At 43.8% G+C, this 20,285-nt stretch overlaps 1 protein-coding gene across 4 annotated transcripts in view; it reads left to right on the top strand.

Moving 5' to 3' along the window:
- The window catches only part of pak1 (p21 protein (Cdc42/Rac)-activated kinase 1), a 76,992-nt gene extending 57,822 nt beyond the window's left edge, over window positions 1-19,170 (top strand). For all 4 annotated transcript variants that reach the window (XM_084949714.1, XM_084949715.1, XM_084949716.1 and 1 more), the window contains 7 exons: window positions 808-856; window positions 2,430-2,542; window positions 7,364-7,481; window positions 8,528-8,627; window positions 8,931-9,127; window positions 10,284-10,421; window positions 14,241-19,170. In XM_084949714.1, coding sequence (XP_084805840.1) covers window positions 808-856; window positions 2,430-2,542; window positions 7,364-7,481; window positions 8,528-8,627; window positions 8,931-9,127; window positions 10,284-10,421; window positions 14,241-14,327 — 802 coding nt within the window. In that variant the 3' untranslated portion in view covers window positions 14,328-19,170. The remainder of the gene's footprint in view (window positions 1-807; window positions 857-2,429; window positions 2,543-7,363; window positions 7,482-8,527; window positions 8,628-8,930; window positions 9,128-10,283; window positions 10,422-14,240) is intronic.
- Window positions 19,171-20,285: the final 1,115 nt, after the last annotated feature.

Here is a 20,285-nt window from a genome sequence, read left to right as displayed (position 1 = left end):
GAGTAAATCGGTTTGGCTGAGATTGAAGTTATAGTTTTCACACAGCTGAATAAACATCACACAGAAAACTGAATAAACAGAAATGATTTAATGATGATAGAATTTACTCGTGTCCTGATATATTTTAGATAGCAAGGAGCAGACGGCCGAGTTAATTAAACTCCACCGAGAGCTGGTGACGCAAATCTGAAGGTTAGACAGTCCAATTTCACAGCCTCGCACTTCCGGCCTGCTCGGTCTTTGAAGGACCCGGCCCACATAGACCGAGGTCCTCCGAAGGATGCGGCGTGGAAATTGGGACACAGCTCATATTTGAATGTGATAGCAGATAGCTTGGTTAGCTCGCTGCTTCTGTGCTTTAAGTCACCAAACTTCATCACAGTGAATCGCTGATGATGTGGAAACCAGGCCGGCTCCAAAACAAAAAGCAATGTTTCGCTTTAAAACGCTTTAAAACGTAAAACGATTATTTGCTATTTTTCCATCGTTCTTTCTCTTGCTGCACTTCATCTTCCTTTGGTGAAACATCTGTCTTCATTATTTTAAAATGTCACTAAAGCAGATTCAGAAAGTGTAAATGTAAAGTAATATTAACTGCCGATGGACGTTTGTGATTTAAAGACTAAATTTAAAGGTCATAAAAGGCAGCAGAGGCTCAGCTGTAATGTTTGAAAGCTGCTGTTTTAACAAAGAAAAAAACTTTCCTGCCGTCATAAAGAAGATAAAAAAGAAGGATTTATGACCTTTATGAGCTGATCCAGTCCTGCTGTGTGATGTTTAACTGAGGATCTCTGCTGTCTGTTTCAGGGCGTCTGGGACGGTGTACACAGCTATCGACGTCGCCACAGGACAGGAGGTACTTATTTGTCCTCAGCATGATTTTCTTCTCCTCTTCACATTTCTCCGTTCTTTCAGATACAAAGGAAATACTGACCATTATTAAAATCCAGCAAGTAGCTGCTGAGACATTTGATGTGCACAGTAAAGGTGGGAAACACGACTCAGACGTCCCACCGAAACGTCCACGTTTGGACAAGAATCGAGATAAAAGATTTCACCTCCAACTATTCGTGGCTTTACCAACATTTTGTATGGAGTGTTTTCTCGCTCAGACATAACGATATAGGGACTTACAGGATACACAGACATACATGCAGATGTTTAATGTGTAAATCAGCGCCACCTGAAGCAAACAGAAGGAAAACTAAACCACTGTGTGATGTTAATCTACACCAGGGGTGTCAAACATAAGGCCCGGGGGGCAGACAGCCCGCCAAAGACTCCAATCTGGCCCACTGAACGAAAATGTAAAGTGGACATAAATTTTAACTTTAACCTGTAACTTTATACTTTTTACATTTTTATGACCTCCCCCCGGCCGTCCATACAACACCAAAGATTAAATAAGTAATAAAAAAAAGATTCAATAATAACAAATCTGCACAGTGAGCTAATAAAAGTATTTTTCTAATTGTACACAATTGTTGCTTCCAGCCCGAAGCAGCATTTGTTCATCATGTAGAAAAACTGAGATGCAGTGTTGAAATTACACTGATTTTTTTTATTTGAGAATATCTCAGGGATTAAATGTGTAGTTAAACTTCTGTACACTGACCGAAAGACGACTTTCTCTGGTCCGTCCCACTAAGATCAAAGCGAGCTGTACGTGGCTCACAGTGTAGAATGAGTTTGACCTCCCTGATCGACACACTTTGGCTTCTTTATGGTGAACAAGCAACAAAACTGCTCTTTCTGTTGTTTCATCTCTCTTAAAAAACAACCTTCCACAGTAGATCTGACAGCACTGGTGCTTGTATCTGGGGACTGGACTCCTCAAAGACCAGCTGGTCTTTAACCTGCCAGCTCTCAAGTCTGTGTGATGTCCTGTTGTCCCAGAATACAAGTAGTCCTTTTGCTGAGGCTTAAACGCCCTGAAGTCTGAAAGTCCAGTTTAAAGGAAAACCTTGATTCGTTCCCCAGACGGAGTCTCAGACTAAACTAAACTAACAGCATGATGTTAAAAACTCAGCAGGAAGTTTGAAGAACGTGTCGATTCGTGCAGACTTTAATCAGATGAGATGAAGTGAAGAAGAGGAAGAGAGAAGTGATCATATGGAGTTTGCACTGGGATGATATAAACACCCGTTACTGGATTTAGTCTGGCTTCATTTACCGAGACTTCCAGGTTGATTTTAACCCTCAGCTCGCTCGTCTGTCGGAATAATCCTCCTCAGCTTCGCTCTCTGAGGATCAGTCTGTGTGCTCGCGTTTAAATGTCTGCCACAAGCCTTTCACTACCTTCAGATTTAAATACTTCCCCGCCTCGCGGCCTTTTCTCTGTCTGTCTGTCATCCTCTTGCATTATACCTCATACACAGACTTCTCCTTATAATAATTCTTCCCTCTCTCTATTATTTTTCTCCCTAAAGGTTGCCATTAAACAGATGAACCTGCAGCAGCAGCCGAAAAAGGAGCTGATCATCAACGAGATTCTGGTGATGAGGGAAAACAAGAACCCAAACATAGTCAACTACCTGGACAGGTGAGGCACGCCATCACGTCACGGTTTAAAATTCCAGTTTTAATCTTTTACATTGTTTCACATTTTCACAACACCTGATTTAGAGCTTTGCAACAGTTTGTGGTGTCAGTGTTAACCTCATCATTGCACTTAAGTAATTAAAAAAAATTAAAATAGAAAAAAGAAAACACAAAACTATTATAATAGACGTGCAACTACTGCGACAGACTGGCGACCTGTCCAGGGTGTACCCCGCCTCTCGCCCTATAACAGCTGGGATAGGCTCCAGCGCCCCCCGCGACCCTGAAAAGGATAAGCGGAAGCGAATGGATGGATGCAACTACTCCACAATAAAATGCACCTGTCAAGGGAACTTCCTGGACACCTCCAGGAGGTGTTTCCTCAGGGACAGAGCAGCTAAAGGATGAGATGTTTGCATGTCACTACATATTTAACATGTTTAAATGTTATTGGGTGGGTGTTGTCCTGTACGAGCGTAGCCTCACAGGCTGGTAAGCGTGGAGCTTTTCAGGCACTTCCTGTTTCCTGTTCAGAAAGATTAAAGCTGACAGATAAGACTTTCTAGAAGCTGCAGCTGAGCTGGTGATTATTTTGTTGGGTTTTTATTTCCTGTCTTCTCTTAATGGAGTCCAGCGACCAATCAAGTACTTTTTTACTAAAAACAAAAAACATCCATCCATCCATCCATCCATCTTCATCCGCTTTATCCGAGGCCGGGTCGCGGGGGCAGCAGCCTAAGCAGAGAGGCCCAGACCTCCCTCTCCCCAGCCACCTCCTCCAGCTTATCCGGGGGAACACCAAGGCGTTCCCAGGCCAGCCGAGAGATATAATCTCTCCAGCGTGTCCTGGGTCTGCCCCGGGGCCTCCTCCCGGTGGGACATGCCCGGAACACCTCACCTAGGAGGCGCCCAGGAGGCATCCTTGTCAGATGCCCGAACCACCTCAGCTGGCTCCTTTCGATGTGGAGCAGCAGCGGCTCTACTCTGAGCCCCTCCCAGATGGCCGAACTTCTCACCGTATCTCTAAGGGAGAGGCCAGCCACCCTTCGGAGGAAGCTCATTTCCGCCGCTTGTATCCGCAATCTCGTTCTTTCGGTCACTACCCACAGCTCGTGGCCACCAAATTGAAAGCCCTCCGCCACTTGGCTGCGCCTAGAAATCCTGTCCATAAAAATTATGAACAGAACCGGTGACAAAGGGCAGCCCTGGCGGAGCCCATCACCCACCGGGAACGAGTCCGACTTATTGCCGGCAATGCGAACCAAGCTCTTGCAACGGTTGTATAGGGATCGAATGGCCCGTAGCAATGGGCCAGACACCCCATACTCCCGCAACACCTCCCACAGGACACCCCGAGGGACACGGTCGAATGCCTTCTCCAAGTCCACAAAACACATGTAGACTGGTTGGGCAAACTCCCATGCGCCCTCAAGTATCCTCGAGAGGATAAAGAGCTGGTCCAGTGTTCCGCGACCAGGACGAAAACCGCATTGTTCCTCCTGTATCCGAGGTTCGACTAGCGGATGAACTCTCCTTTCCAGCACCCTGGCATAGACTTTCCCAGGGAGGCTGAGGAGTGTGATCCCCCTTTAGTTGGAACACACCCTCCGGTCTCCCTTCTTAAAGATGGGCACCACCACCCCGGTCTGCCAGTCCAGGGGTACTGCCCCTGATCTCCACGCAACATTGTAGAGGCGTGTCAACCAGGACAGCCCTACAACGTCCAGAGCCTTCAGGAACTCGGGGCGGACCTCATCAACACCAGGGGCTCTGCCACCAAGGAGTTGTTTAACTGCCTCAGTGACCTCGCCCCCGGAAATTGGCGGATCATTCCCCTCATCCCCAGACTCTGCTTCCTCCTCGGAAGACGTGTCAGTGGGATTAAGGAGGTCCTCGAAGTATTCCTTCCACCGCCTGACAATTTTCTCAGTCGACGTCAACAGCGCTCTGGCAGCACTATACACAGTGCAGGTAGAGCACCGCTTTCCCCTCCTGAGACGCCTGACGGTTTGCCAGAATCTCTTCGAGGCAGTCCAAAAGTCTTTTTCCATGGCCTCTCCGAACTCCTCCCACACCCGAGTTTTTGCTTCAGCCACTGCCCGAGCCGCATTCCGCTTGGCCTGTCGATACCTGTCGGCTGCCTCCGGAGTCCCACAGGCTAACCAAGCCCGATAGGACTCCTTCTTCAGCCTGGTGGCTCCCTTCACCTCTGGTGTCCATCATTTGGTTCGGGGATTACCACCACGGCAGGCACCAACCACCTTGCGGCCGCAGCTCAATGCAGCAGCTTCGGCAATGGAGACGCTGAACATGGTCCATTCGGACTCAATGTCCCCAGTCTCCCTCGGAATGCTGTTGAAGCTCTGCCGGAGGTGTGCGTTGAAGATCTCGCGGACTGGGGCCTCTGCTAGACGTTCCCAGCACACTCTCACTACACGTTTAGGTGCACCGGGTCTGTCCAGCGTCCTCCCCCGCCACCTGATCCAACTCACCACCAGGTGGTGATCAGTTGACAGCTCAGCCCCTCTCTTTACCCGAGTGTCCAGAACATATGGTCGCAGGTCTGGTGATACGATTACAAAATCGATCATCGACCTACGGCCTAGAGCGTCCTGGTGCCACGTGCACTTATGGACACTCTTATGTTCGAACAAGGTGTTCGTTATGGCCAAACTGTGATTGATTTGCACAGAAGTCCAATAACAAAACACCGCTCGGGTTCAGATCAGGGAGGCCATTCCTCCCAATCACGCCCCTCCAGGTCTCGCTGTCGTTACCCACGTGAGCATTGAAGTCTCCTAGCAGGACAACAGAGTCTCCAGGTGGAGCACCTTCCAGCGCGCACCCCCCCCCCAGGGACTCTAAGAAGGCTGGGTACTCTGAACTGCCACTCGGCGCATAAGCGCAGATGACAGTCAGGACCCGTTCCCCGACCCTAAGACGCAGGGAACAAACCCTCTCATCCACCGGGAAAAACCCCAACGTACCGGCAGCAAGCCGAGGGGATATGCAAAAAACATGCATGCTTTAATTTCTGTTTTTTTAATGGAATGGTGTGTTTAGCTTTTCTTGTTTTGTAAAAAGAGCCGGTGTGACTGGACCTCTGTTGTCGATGTCTGTGTTTCAGCCATGTCTGCTGGGTAAGTGCTGCATGAATCACTGCAGCACATTATCTCTCTCTGTCTCACCAATGCAAAATCTGTGTAGATTTCAACAGGGGCAACGTAAACCCCCCTCATCCTCGCATGAACTACACAGATTCATCACTAACAGTTTTCGTCTCTCTTTCATTTTTACTGCTGTTCTTCTCCTGGATTAAAAAGTTGCTTTTTAATCATTTTTTCTTCTCTTGATAAAAGAAGTTGTTTCAGAGCCATTTTGAATGATTTACTCCGTAGTGGGCAGGGGAGGTTCCCACCGTTGAGTGCCACCCAAAAACCTGATTGTTCCTCACATGTTGATTCCTTACCTACATACTGTGTGCAAACAGATATTAACATGCGAGTTTCCTAAACGTTCCCTTTAAACGCGGAGAACAAATCAGAGGCTCCAGATGTTTCTGGACAAATGATACACAGCAGGCGTCACCACGGAAACTCAAGCTCAGCTGACAAATGTTCAGACTGAAACGACTTGAGAGGTTACCCGGTTCAGGGCTGCTGTTGCCATGGTAACCCACTGGACATGTGTCTGTGAGCGTGGTGTCTGGTTACCGTAGTTACCTGTCTGCCTCAAGAGACAGTAAAAAAATGTGCGAGACTGGTGATAATGCTGCCATCCCCATGGAAACAACATTCTCTGTGCCACTGATTTACTGTGTGTGTGGGAGGATCTGTGCTGACTTAAAAAAACATCCATAAACCCACTGATTGCTGCATTGTGTGGATTCATTTCTCTTAACTTTTTTAGACAGCTATCGTAGAGCACTGTTGTTTTCAGTGACGAGGGAGGAGGAGAGTCCCAGGTTGGGTATTAAAGGCAGGACAGTTACATTTTACAGGGAGCCGAGCGGTTTGCGCTGTTTGAGGATTTTAGTCACGCTTCCACACAGACCATAATGGAAACTGCAGAAAGCACAAAAGTATTTGTGGGTCGTTCCTCAGCAGTGCACACACAGAGCAACATAAATCAACTGATTTACCTTTAGCTGCGTCTCAGTGATCAGATGTGTGACGTGTTTCCTCAAAAACAAACACAGTTTAAACCTGCTGACACTGTTTGGTGCTGCTTATCAGTCCTGCTTGTTTTTGGCCTGCTGTCATTGATACAACAGTTAGAGCATTGTTACTGAACCATGCAGAGAACTTTTCACTCTCATCGATACATTGTTTGCCGTAATTTGGTAAATGTGATGCTAAAACTTGTTTTAAAGTTATCGTGTTACCAAATGAATTAAGTATTAATAATTATTCCTAAAACTTTAAGTTTAATGTATCAAAGAAACTCTGCTGTGTTTGTGGTTACCGCCTTCCCAGATCTAAATGTCTTTGGCTTTGTGCTATTAAAAATGAAAGCTGAGGACTCGACCTCAACGTTTTATAGATTAATCGATTGAAAAGAAAACAATCAAGAAAAGCGGTTATTAAAATGATTAATTTGCATCTGTGCCAACAAAACTTCAAGAGTGAAAAGCTTTAAGGCCAAAGTTCCAAATTACTCAAGCCAAAACAGTTCACAGATTTTCTGACATTTGCATCTTTTTCTTAGCAGAATAGCAAAAAAACTAAAAATGTTTCTTGTGTTTAACTTTTTTCATGGTTGCAGAAAAAGACGTCACAAGTTCTGAAGCTCAGTTTCCAATAAAATGTCTTAATTTCAATAGTTACCTGGTGGGTGATGAGCTCTGGGTGGTGATGGAGTACCTGGCCGGAGGCTCGCTGACTGATGTCGTAACAGAAACGTGCATGGATGAAGCCCAGATTGCTGCTGTGTGCAGAGAGGTAAAAACAGCTCTCACTCTGAGATCACCGTTCTGTCTCTCGCGAGCTCCTAGTGACAGAAAAGCAACACATCTCTACTTCTGGGGGGAAAAAAATATTACATATATATACAATATTTAACGTGAGCTCAAATTTAACGTGGAGCAGAATTCCTGAAGTGACTCTGTTCTGCTTTTCCTCATTTTATATCAAAGATAAATATTATCTACTCATCAAATTGTAATTTGTTTGTGTTCATCACTAATGAATTTGCACTGGAATTATATTTCAACAAAATGATCAAATTATTAACTTTTCCAGTTTAACCCATCTTTTTCTATACCCAACCCAGCTGCGTTTAACTTTGAAACCTAACCAAGTTATTACTTATGAAAATGAGCATCCCAATGAAAATAATACAAATCAAGTGTAAAAAATCTGAGTTGGACAACAAAATAATTTCAAACCCTCCAACCTCCCTCCTAACCTCAAATGTGGACCTTTTCAACCTTTAAAAGTAAAAAATAACAACTTTGTTTACATGTGCATGAATCGTTGTGAGAGGGGGCAGACAAATGATCATGTGACTGTTTCACAAACTGCCCTGAGATCCACATTTCCTGTTCCTGTGATGGTGTTAAACACGGCGTAGTTCAAAAACAAAGTCTATGTGTAAGAAATTGCAGCGAGTCGAATGTTCAGGCTCCAGATTAACACTCAATTTTAGACAGTTTTTCTATTGTTGGCTCTGTATGATGTCATGAAAGTGGATAATCTCAATATGATATTCTCAGACTTCACTGCCTGTGAAGCCCCGCCCCCTGGTTTTTCAGTTTGTGATGAGCAGCCAGTCAGAAGAGGGGGAGGAGCTAAAACAGTTTGCTTCAGTTTGAGGTTGACGACAAGGTTCGAGGTCATGCAATAAAAATATGAAGCTGGATATTTGCTCTTTCCTGTGAATCTCAGATTTTTTTCAGTTACAGTGTCAGTTTCTCCATTTTATTCTGACATGTTTCTTTTAATATATATATTTTGCATGCTAAAGTTATAGTTTTCTGTTTTTTCAGTGTCTCCAGGCGTTGGAGTTCCTGCACTCAAACCAGGTCATCCATCGAGACATCAAGAGCGACAACATCCTGCTGGGCATGGACGGCTCCGTCAAGCTCAGTCAGTCCACAAAAACTTACATTCAACTCTTAACTCGCTGCTTTTATCACCTTACTTTGCAGTTGTTAAGGATACTGTTTTTAAATTACCCACTGCCAATTTTAAATGAATGTTTCACCACCAGGGGGCAGGTGTGGTGAGATGTTACTGGATGTGTGCTGCTTTTAGCCCAACCTTAAAACCTACATTTCCTCGAGAGGCGTTTTCTTTTCCCATCATCATCATCATCTACCAAACACTGCTTTACATTAATGTTTTTTCAGTTTTTCCATCGACTAACTCTGTCTGCTCTCCTGCTCTCAGCTGACTTCGGATTCTGCGCTCAGATCACTCCTGAGCAGAGTAAACGCAGCACCATGGTCGGCACGCCGTACTGGATGGCTCCGGAGGTCGTGACCCGCAAAGCTTACGGTCCCAAAGTGGACATCTGGTCTCTGGGCATCATGGCGATAGAGATGGTGGAGGGAGAGCCGCCGTACCTGAACGAGAATCCGCTCAGGGTGAGTTCTGAGGGGGAGGCTCTTTGAAAAAGGTTTGAAAAGGGGAACAAAGGCCAAGATCACTTCAGCAACTCAAAATTAGCACAACAGCTGCAGCTGTGTGTTACGGCGCAGTGGTTAGTCAGAGCAGCCGCTTTCCCTACTTCACAACTGGAGGGAAATTCCTCCACTCCATGCATGAGTTAAGTCCAGACGCAGATATGGATCCAGGTTAGTTTGTGATATTTTCTTGAGCACACTGAGATGATTTTAATTTAATAGTTTTTTTGGGGGGTAGACAAAACTTGAGATGCCCAGTTTGCCCAGCTGTAACCACCCCAGGCTCTCTCCAGTATCTTATCAGATCCTGGAGAAGAGAGAAGAAGACACCCATCCTCAGATTTATGAGAGAAAAGACTTTTGGGATCACGACTCTCTGTTTTTCAGACAGATTGTATCAAAGTCTATGATTTATCTTTAAAAAGCCTCCTTACACATACAGGTGTTGGAAAATGAGGCAGATTTATCTTTCTGTGTATTCAGGTCAGCACAGTGCACGTGATCATACAGTACTGTGCAAAATGGTTAAGCAGGTGAGGAAAACTTCTGTAAACAAAGAATGCTTTAAAAAAAAATCATTTATTTTCATCATTCAACAAAATGCAGTGAATGAACAAAAGAGGAGTAAATAATAAATCAGTGTTTGGTGTGACCACCCTTTGCCTTCAAAACAGCATCAGTTTTTGAAGGAACTCGGCTGGTAGGTTGTTCCAAACATCTTGGACCACTAACCACAGATCATCTGTGGACGCAGGCTTCCTCACATCCTTCTGTCTCTTCATGTAATCACAGACACACTCGATGATGTTCTGTGGGCTCTGTGGGGGCCGTACCATCACTTCCACTACTTCTTGTTCTTCTTTACCCTGAAGATAGTTCTTAATGACTTTGGCTGTGTGTTTGGGGTTGTTGTCCTGCTGCAGAATATATTTCTGAGAGCATTCTTTGTTTACAGCATTTTTCCACACCTGCCTGAAACTTTTGCACAGTCCTGTATTGCTTCTGTATTTCTTAAGACACCACTGGATGGCACCAATCCTTCATTCTGTGACTCATTCTGAGTTTGCCTCGTGGGGATGAAGACAGACATGTTGCTTGTGTGTGTTTCACGTGTTAGGCGCTGTATCTCATAGCAACCAACGGGACGCCGGAGCTGCAGAACCCGGAGAAGCTGTCGACGATATTCAGAGACTTCCTGAACCGATGTCTGGAAATGGACGTGGAGAAGAGAGGCTCGGCTAAAGAGCTGCTGCAGGTGCGTGTGTGTGTGTGTGTGTGTGTGTGTGTGTGTACATGTTTATACGTCTTTCTGAGGCCAGAAAATTGGCATGCTACCATACTTGTGAGAACCAAGTCACTTGTGAGGACACACTCACCGGTCCCCGCAAGTTTGAAGGCATTTTTAAGACTCAAAATGTGGTTTTAGTGTCAGGGTTACAGTTAGGCTGAGGGTCAGGGTTAGGATTAGGCTGAGGGTTAGGGTTTGGAAAAGGAAACAGGGTCCCAGCATTTGCTGGTCCCCTGTTAGTGCACTCTCACTCGACTGGAGTGGGCATTGATGCCCCCTGATCAAAAAATTGCCCATCTTGGGTTATAGTGGCCATCTGCTTGTGTTATTGAGCCCGTCGCGACGTTTCGGCGATACTGCGCCTTCATCAGGCTGGGCTCAATGAGGTAGGGACTGTCTTGTCCTCTATTTATATGTTTCCTTGAACTTAGTTTTTCTTTGTGACTTTCTTGTCTTCTATTTCTCTGTTTCTTCTTACTTAGGTTTTTTCTGTACTTTCTTAGTTTTTTCTGTAAGGGTCAGGGTTAGGATTAGGCATTCATTTTTGATGGTTAGAGTAAGCAGCTGGGAGAGCATTATGTCAATGAGATGTCCTCACTAAGATAACAAACAACAAAATCCAGGATGTTAAATGTCAAACATAAATCCAGATTGATTACCGCTCTGAATTTGTGTTGGAACGTTTTCTTTTTAGTTCCTCGCTGTTTCGATCGTTTGTGTTTATTGACAGAAAAAAGCTTTTAATGAAACTCTTTGGTTTCAGTTCCTCTGGAAGGAAAATGTACAGTTAGAGCTTAAATACAAATAAAAAAAGAATAAAAAGACAGTAAATGTAAAATGTAAGATTTAACATAATTTGCTATTAAATAAAAAAAAGTTAATAAATGATTTATTCAGTTGGTTTTGTGATGTTAAAGTGTGGATCTGTGCATCATTAATCTGACAGGCCGAGGAAGGAAACACTCTGATGTCTGGTTTGTGTCACTGTTCAGTGAACAGACAGCAGCGACGCTCACTCGATCTCGACATCCTTTAACCCCTAAACCTCCAAGATATTCTTTCAAACATTTACCTGATAAAACATCCACAGATTTATTGAATAACAGCGACGAAACTGAAAGGTCAACATGAACGACCTGTGCTGTGTGGACAAGAGAAGGTTCAGAGAATATAACAGACACTTAAGAGAAGTCTCTCTCTTCAAGTGAATAACAGTCAGTTTTAACAGGAAATTAGGAGCCTTTTGTGGATCCTGGAGTCTGCCAGGTTAGAGTAACACAATATTTCATTATTAAAACTTCCTGAAAACAGAAAGAGCTGCACAAAGCTGACAGGATAGGTTAGAGAAGGAGTCGCAGAAAAGTACAAAGAAAGCTGAAAACGGGGGGATTCAGGGCCAGGCGGGCAGTCGCAGACATGATCGATCCTTTGATTAACCATCCCAGCCCTCAGTGACTGAATACAGTTTGTTTCATGGAGATTAGACAGAGGACATATAACCTGTAACTTTAACACCAAACAGTCATAAACATTTAATATGCAACACCGTGAAGGGCGAAGCATTAAAACACACCGACTGAGGAATGAGAAACATTGGAAAACACAATAACTGTAACGATGAGACACGCGAGAAACTAGAACCAAAACTACCTGAAAGACAGAAAGAACACGTTAAACAGGAAATGAAACGACATCCATAAAACAGTGAGTCAGTCACACGGAGGACATCGAACTGCACTGCTGAGATTTGATGCAACAGAAATGACGCACAAAAACAAATCAGTTTTATTGGAAATTAGTAGCAACGAATGTGCCGTGATTGGCCACCTTTAAAACATCGTATCAGACCTCAGACCAGAGGAGCTGCTCTGGTCTGAGTGAGACTACAGACAGTCAATAAATGGTCAGGGACTTATATCACACTCTAAATGAGCCCTGAGGAGTTTTTACTGCGAGCATCATTCACACACCTACCTAAGCACTTTGACTAACATGCGCACACTCTCACTCCGGGGTTCAGTATCTCGCCCAAGGACTCACACAGGAGGATCCAGACTCAAACCACCGACCTTCCCATTGGTCGATGAGCCACGGCTGCCACTTTAAACAGAGTTCAATCTGCAGTATTTCCACTGCAGCAGAAAATAGAAATATCTCAGTAAAGTACAGGTTCCACTATTTAAATTTATACTTATTTTATTTCTATTGGATTTGGCATAAAACATCCATTTAGACTTGACGCTGAGCACTTCACCTCCTTCAGAGGAGGCCCGAGCCTCACAGACAGACAGTTTGAGTGGGTGTGGAGACGAGGTGGAGGTGTGAGTGAGGAGCAACGTGAGTTGTGTAACTGCGATGAGTCAGATCTCGCAGGTCTTTGTAGTGTTCCAGGAGGAGCTCTGTGGAAGATGTAATTCAATTTAATGGATCCTCTGAGTGTGTGTGTGCAGTTACAGGTCTCGTTGTCTGAAATAAAAGTTAAAAGGCTGTTTCAGGTGTGTGTGAGCGTGCATTCATATGTTTGTGGGGACCAGAAATTGGAAATTCACCAAACTTTTGGGGACGAAAATCCTGGTCCCCACAAGTTTGAAGACATTTTTGAGACTCAACATGTGGTTTTAGTGACAGGGTTACAGTTGGGGTATGGTTAGGGAAAGCATTATGTCCCCACAAGATATGAACACCTGACTGTGTATGTGTGTGTGTGTGTGTGTGTGTGTGTGTGAGAGAGAGAGAAACAATTAAATAAGAGGACTTTCACAGTTACTCAGGTTTGTTTATAATAAAAAGATTCAGTTCAGTTTTATTTATATACCATCAAGTCACAACAACAGCTGCCTCGAGGTGCTTTAGACTGTAAAGTAAAGACAGATGATGACAGGGACGGTGCTGTATTTGCATTAAAGGCATTAAACTGATTTAAAGGGACTCACTGTAGATGAAAATAGTTTGCATGCAAACGAAACAGCTGCTGTGACTTTATGTCCGAAGCACCCGTGTCTGTATTTATACGGGACTTCATGTGCCAGTAATCTACTACTACTGGTCTATATGGTAGGTTTGCCATTTTTTGATGGTGTCAAACTTTCCCGTAATGTCTCAAGATGCTCATTAGCCAAACAGCCTGTATAATTTTAGTAGTATTTCTATTTAACAGTTTAAGAAAATACACCATGTATGTCAGTATTAATGAATTTCCTCTGCCTGGATCTGTGATGTTAAACAGTTTGACAGCAGTGACGTCAGTGACAGTCGACACTGTGAGGAGAATGACTTTCAAAGTGTCCTGCAGGTTTCTGATAGCAGAGAATGAAGTAAAGAATAACTAAAAACAGATTTCGAGCAGGTTACTCAACATATATAATCCCTGTTTTAGCGTTAAGTACATATGTTAATACTTACAGAACAATCAAATGGAATAAAGGGTTAAAGTTGCTCCAAAGAATCTGTTTTCTCTCATTGATGCTAAATGAAAGACAAAAACTCCTGAGGGCTCCTCCAGGTATCTGATTGGTCTTTAGGCAGTGATTTTGCACCCGTTGATCTCAAACACCACCTGCTCCAGAGCAGTTACAGCTGCAGCATAACTCTGCGTGGTGATGTGATCCACCTGTCCTACTGCACGCCCAGGGTCACACCTGAACTTGTCTCGCTAAGCCTCCAGATCCTGCTCAGCGCTGCAGGCCTGTGGTGAATGTTCTGTGCAGTGAACTGAAGTCTTTCTCTGTTTCTCTCTCCCCCTCCCTCTGTCCCCTCCTCCTCCCCGCCCCTCACTTCCTCCCTCAGCATCAGTTTCTGAAGATGGCGAAGCCGCTCTCCAGTCTGACTCCTCTCATTCTGGCGGCGAAGGAGGCGGCCAAGAACAACCGCTAGCTCTCCTTTGGCTCCTCCCTTCTGTCTCTGTGTGTCTGTCGTCCCTCCTGTGAAGGCGGCGATGGCTGCTGGCTGGGTTTGTCCAACCGTTTGAACGCCTTCACTCTTTCTCTCCTTCCTTGTTTTTCTGTTTTTACCTCCTCCTTCACCCCGTCACCTTTGACCCCAAGCTTGACCTCCCTTATCCCCCACCCCCAACTCCACGCTCACAGGGATGGCAAAAGGTAACATCTCCTTCTTCGACACTCCACTGGACTCAGACAGGAAGGTGGGGCCTAACTGTAATGAAGTGATGTCATTTCTGGCATCATCACCCTCTCAGCCGGCATGAACAACCACAGCATGGGAGCGAGAGCCCAAAGACTCTTTTTTTTTTTTTTTTAATGATGTTTGTTTCTAACTGTAAACACCCCGGACCACAAACAGCCAACCAGCGCCCACTGAGTGTGTGTGTGTCTGTGTGTTTTAACTTCCTGTGATGCATCGGCGGATACGGCCGTACCCGTTTCATCATCTTCTAAAAGTGCATTTGTTGATTTTCATTTTATTGTTATTTTTTGTAGCGCGTGATTGTGAGTGTCACAACGGGGGATGTTGGGTTATTATTTCTGTTGATTGTAGCGTTAAATTCTGTAGTTTCTGACACGGAGCAGACAATTTGTGGTACGTTGTCGTGTCTGCAGTGTGAGCTGTGAGTTAGAGGAGATTATTAATTATCAGGAGGAAACACTGGTGGACCCAGAGCCGTCGATGGACCCGGTTTGGACACGTTTTTCTCTGGAAGCTGTCATTTTACGCTGAGAGGAAATCATTCACAGCTGTAGGGTTCAAAATCAGGAGCAGAGTGCAGAATATGAAGTACAATCAAAAACTTCAAGGAGAAAGAAAAATGTAGAAATCAAAAACCTTCTCCTTCTCAATGTCATCTAGTGCACATCTGGACAGCTGTTAGCACTGCTGCTATCACGTTATGTCCCCTTACAGCTGTGAGGCATTACAGGTGCTGGATCTCCTCCAGTACACCAACATCTGCAGTCCTGTTAGCCTCACATGAAGGTTTTATCATCTCAAGATGTGAACCCTGGCTTTAAATATTCATATAGATATGATTGCACGACTGTAAAGGTCAGTCGACCTCTCAGTGTCTGAACCCAAACTTGAGGGTCCCACATGTAAGTGAGGCCTCGGTCACACAGGCCTAGAGACTGACTGGTAACCAACAGTCGCTAGGGAAAAATTAGCATTCAGCATTGAGTGCTTGCAGTGATCATTAGATAAAATTCATCACAAACAGCTACACGAGCTGCACTGAAAGCCTTCATGCGACTGCACTGGTCCATGATTCGTATGGAAGCTGCAGGCTTATCAGCAAACACTCGCTGTCTCGCTAAAGCTGCATACTCGCTGGAAGCGAACCTACGAGTCTCCGGGTGTCTCAGTAACCCTCTAATATATTTACTACCAGGCCAAATGCCGATCGCAGGTATTCTTTGGTCTCAAGTTTATATTTGGGTCCCGCCCTCTTCCCATTGGTTGAAGTCCTGAAATGTTATTCACCGCTTACGTCATGTCGCTGCAAATCGCTTCCAGTGTGCAAGTAGCATTAGGGGTAGTGAAGCTGTGAAGAACGATGGTTTTGCGTCACTCATGGCCCTAGCAGACCTGCAGAAAATAAAACTCTTTTATGGCTTATAGAGCAATAAGACGGATTTAGAAGTCACATGAATCGACAGCAAAAAAGAGAAAAGGAAGCTCCTGCAACAGCGGCTCATAAGAATCCACATTTCTTATTGACACTGCTCAGGAAACAACGAGCTGCAGACGCTGACTGAGATCAGGGGTGAGGATTGGTCGGTAGATGACCGTTTTGCACATGCTGATCTCTGATCTCTGCGTAAGTTTCTGTGAGCTTCCTAACTGATCACTCAGAGTTAAACCTGAAGTTATCTTGTCAGCTCTAATCCTGCTTCGACCTCTGTGCTGTTGACATCCTGTACGAGAGGAAAATCAAACTCTGTGTTTATCCATCACCAAACATGAGAAGTGGCTCCATCTGCGGCTCTGGGGCTTCGGTCTGCGGGCTCGACGCTCAGGCTGAGGGAGAGAATGTGCATGTGAACAAACTTTTTTTATATGGTACGTTAAAGATAGAGAGAAACAAAATAATGAGTTGTGGCGATGCTGAAACGTGCAGTCACGAAGGACGCCTGTGTACGATACGGGAGATCATATCTTAATCCTATTTTTTAGAAGCGAGATGGTACGACGCCGTTTTCGTCCTGCCTGGACGACTGTGCGATACGAGGTGTATATTTTACAAGATGACAAAAAAATGACAGCAACAATCTGTTTTTGCCTTTGTTTACAAACTCACTGTTTTTATTTGATTGTTTTTAGCTGATCGACCATAGAAAATTAGTTGTTTTTGATTCAGATGTCAATATTTGAGTAAGTGTTTTGGAACAAAAAATTTTCTTTTTAGCAAAAAAAATCTTTTAAAAAAAGGAGAAACTCCTGTTTCAGGTTCAGATCCTGCAAGAGCCAAAGCATCCATCAGCAGCCACGACTGTTTGCTCACACAATGAACACTTGCAATGTAAATACTCAGCAGACGTTTCCAAAACATTTATTCAAAACCGTCTCTATGATTTTATTGTTTTTATGTACTGTTGATGTACCTCTGGCCTTAAACTGTTTCAAAGATGCAGGACTGCTTTTCTATCAGAGTGACGGCAACGATCCACGGCAACATTTGAGGGATGCAGCTTGCTGTAATCTGCTGATTCTTCTCTTTGTTTTTCAGTTAATCCGTAAATTTCTCAAATATTGAAAAAAAGTGAAAGCATGTTTTTCTCGCTTACCCAGTTTGACATCTGTAGAAGTTTGCTATGTAACAAAAAAAAGTCCAAAAGCAGCAGCAATTGATTTTCTCTAAAAAAGGTGACGATACAGTCGTCACGGAGGATACGTTTCCTAACCTGTACGCTCATAAATTGTGATTTTTGACTTCAATTTTTTTTTAACTAAACTTTAGTGATCAGAGGACAAGAAAACATCCTTACTAACTAGCACATATCAAAAAATATTGACATTTCGTGTCTCCAAAATATGTAACGCTGAACCTGTGATGGGTTAAATCTCTCACACGGTTAATCGATTACCAAAATAGTTGCAGGTTATTTTCTTATAGTTGCAGCATTGGCAGATGTATTAACATAGCATTCAGGGTTTTTCCTGGCTTAAAGTGAGCCTTTGTGGGACGATTAAGCACGTAAACATGACTGATCTGTAAATCGTGACGGCAAAGAATCCCGTCTCCTGTTCTTTTTGGCCATGTGATAAACAAAAGTGTTTTTTAAGCTTGAAAACATGAAACCCTTTCACAAAGAATCACAGTCCTAGTGGAAGACCAACCCTTTAACGTGGATGATAAACTCATGTTAATGATCTTTTTGAGGGCACAGATTTGGACAATGGCTGCTGAAGTGTCATTAAGCAAGGCACCGAAGTAAACATCCAAAGCCTGTGTGAAGTGTGTTAACCACCACCGTGTATCTTTGTGTCCTGGTCTGAACCCCACCGCTGAGCTGAGCTGGACTTAAAGGGTTGTTCTGTGGTTACTCTGAAGCAAAAGTGTGTTTTAAAGTGGACCTATATATATGCTCACTTCAACTGCTGCAGCTTTGCATGATTCACAGTTCAGAATAATCCTTTGTGACTGGCAAGTTGAAAGCCTGTCAAAATGAACAAACTGTTAATAGACTGTAAATAACATTTAGGGTGTGATGTCAAGGACAGGTGTGTACTGTGCTGCAGTGATATCAATTTAAGGTTAAATAGGGCCGTGCTGCAGGATTATGCAATACCACTTTGAACCACAAGATGGTGCAGCATGAAACATTTGAATCTAATTCAAGCTGCTTTTAGCTCAGCATTTGTTTAAAATCACATTATTGTCATATTTATGTGTACCAACTAAAAGAGAACAGGTATAGAAACATTAGATTAGTTAAAAGTCGGCTGTTGGGGACTCACACCCATACTAAAACGAGTTTGGAAAATGCTGCCACCTTGTAGTGAAAGTTGTTAATTTTTTTTAGGGTTTTTACAAAAGTACCTTTAAAGGTCACCCTCCCTTTGAGCCAACTTTCCTCTGCCTCTCACAGAAGGAAAAAACGTCTTTTGTGTCTGAGACAACCATATTAGGAACAGCCACTCTCTATGATGTCATCCAGAGTAAAAAAAGAAATACTGTCTGAAACTGAGCGTTTAAAACAGTCCTGAGCTTTAAACTGAAATAAAACAGTACAGGAAATAACAGAATGAAAATCAATAAATAAAAGGAACAAAAGCTTATTTTGAAGCTGCTACCTAAATGAATCGGAGGAGAGATTTAGTTAGAGCTAAAAACTGTGTACAGAGTAAGTAAAGTGAGGATATGCATAATAGGTCCACTTTAACTCCAGTAAAACAGAAAATGTTAAATGTCTCTACCTGTACTGTCTGCGGGTGTACAAACACACAGAATATGTGCTTTAAGTGATCCTTTAAATCTCAGTAAAATGTTTCATTACCTTTTTTAATGTTTTTCTGGTTGGTGGTCCTCATCTGTGAGGTCTTTACTATGACGTACTTTGGTAAAATTCATCATTTTACTGTAGGAGGTGACTCTGTCCTCGCAGCAGTTCAGAGGGGCGGGTTCAGACTTGGTATGGTCCAAATGAAGGTCAAATGAAGTCTTCGCTCCCCGCTGTATCAGAGCCATAATTTATCTGTTTCTCAGTCATTTTGGATTTTTTTGAAACAACTCTAAAAAAAAATAAAAACTAAAAAAAACTGAAAACCTGGTCTGTTTTTTTTAAGCTGCTGCATGTACTGACCTGTTGTGTTTACACAATGTTGAGTTAAGAGGCACAACCAGAGACTGTAGGGGGCGCTAGAACAGAAACGTATATTTTGTATTTGTAGAGCTGTATTTATTGACCAGGACATGTCCTTCAACGCACATATTAAACAAATATGTAAGACTGCTTTCTTCCATTTGCGCAACATCTCTAAAATTAGAAATATCCTGTCTCAGAGTGACGCTGAAAAACTAGTTCATGCATTTATTACTTCCAGGCTGGACTACTGTAATTCATTATTATTAGGATGTCCAAAAAACTCACTGAAAAGCCTTCAGCTAATCCAAAATGCTGCAGCAAGAGTACTGACAGGGACTAGAAAGAGAGAGCAGATTTCTCCTGTTTTGGCTTCCCTTCATTGGCTCCCTGTTAAATCCAGAATTGAATTCAAAATCCTGCTCCTCACATACAAGGTCTTAAATAATCAGGCCCCATCTTATCTTAATGACCTTGTAGTACCATATCACCCTATTAGAGCACTTCGCTCTCGCTCTGCAGGCCTACTTGTTGTTCCTAGAGTATTTAAAAGTAGAATGGGAGGCAGAGCCTTCAGTTTTCAGGCCCCTCTTCTGTGGAACCAGCTTCCAGTTTGGATTCGGGAGACAGAAACTATCTCTACTTTTAAGATTAGGCTTAAAACTTTCCTTTTTGCTAAAGCATATAGTTAGGGCTGGACCAGGTGACCCTGAATCCTCCCTTAGTTATGCTGCAATAGACGTAGGCTGCCGGGGGATTCCCAAGATGCATTGAGTTTTTCCTTTCCAGTCACCTTTCTCACTCACTATGTATTAATAGACCTCTCTGCATTGAATCATATCTGTTATTAACCTCTGTCTCTCTTCCACAGCATGTCTTTTATCCTGTCTTCCTTCTCTCACCCCAACCGGTCGCAGCAGATGGCCGCCCCTCCCTGAGCCTGGTTCTGCCGGAGGTTTCTTCCTGTTAAAAGGGAGTTTTTCCTTCCCACTGTCGCCAAAGTGCTTGCTCATAGGGGGTCATATGATTGTTGGGTTTTTCTCTGTATCTATGAAGCGCCTTGAGGCGACTTTTGTTG

Source organism: Perissodus microlepis, chromosome 14 (genome assembly GCF_051167445.1).
Source record: "Perissodus microlepis isolate ML-2025 ecotype Zambia chromosome 14, ASM5116744v1, whole genome shotgun sequence".
Lineage (NCBI taxonomy): Eukaryota > Metazoa > Chordata > Actinopteri > Cichliformes > Cichlidae > Perissodus > Perissodus microlepis.
This window is presented reverse-complemented; position numbering and strand designations above follow the sequence as displayed.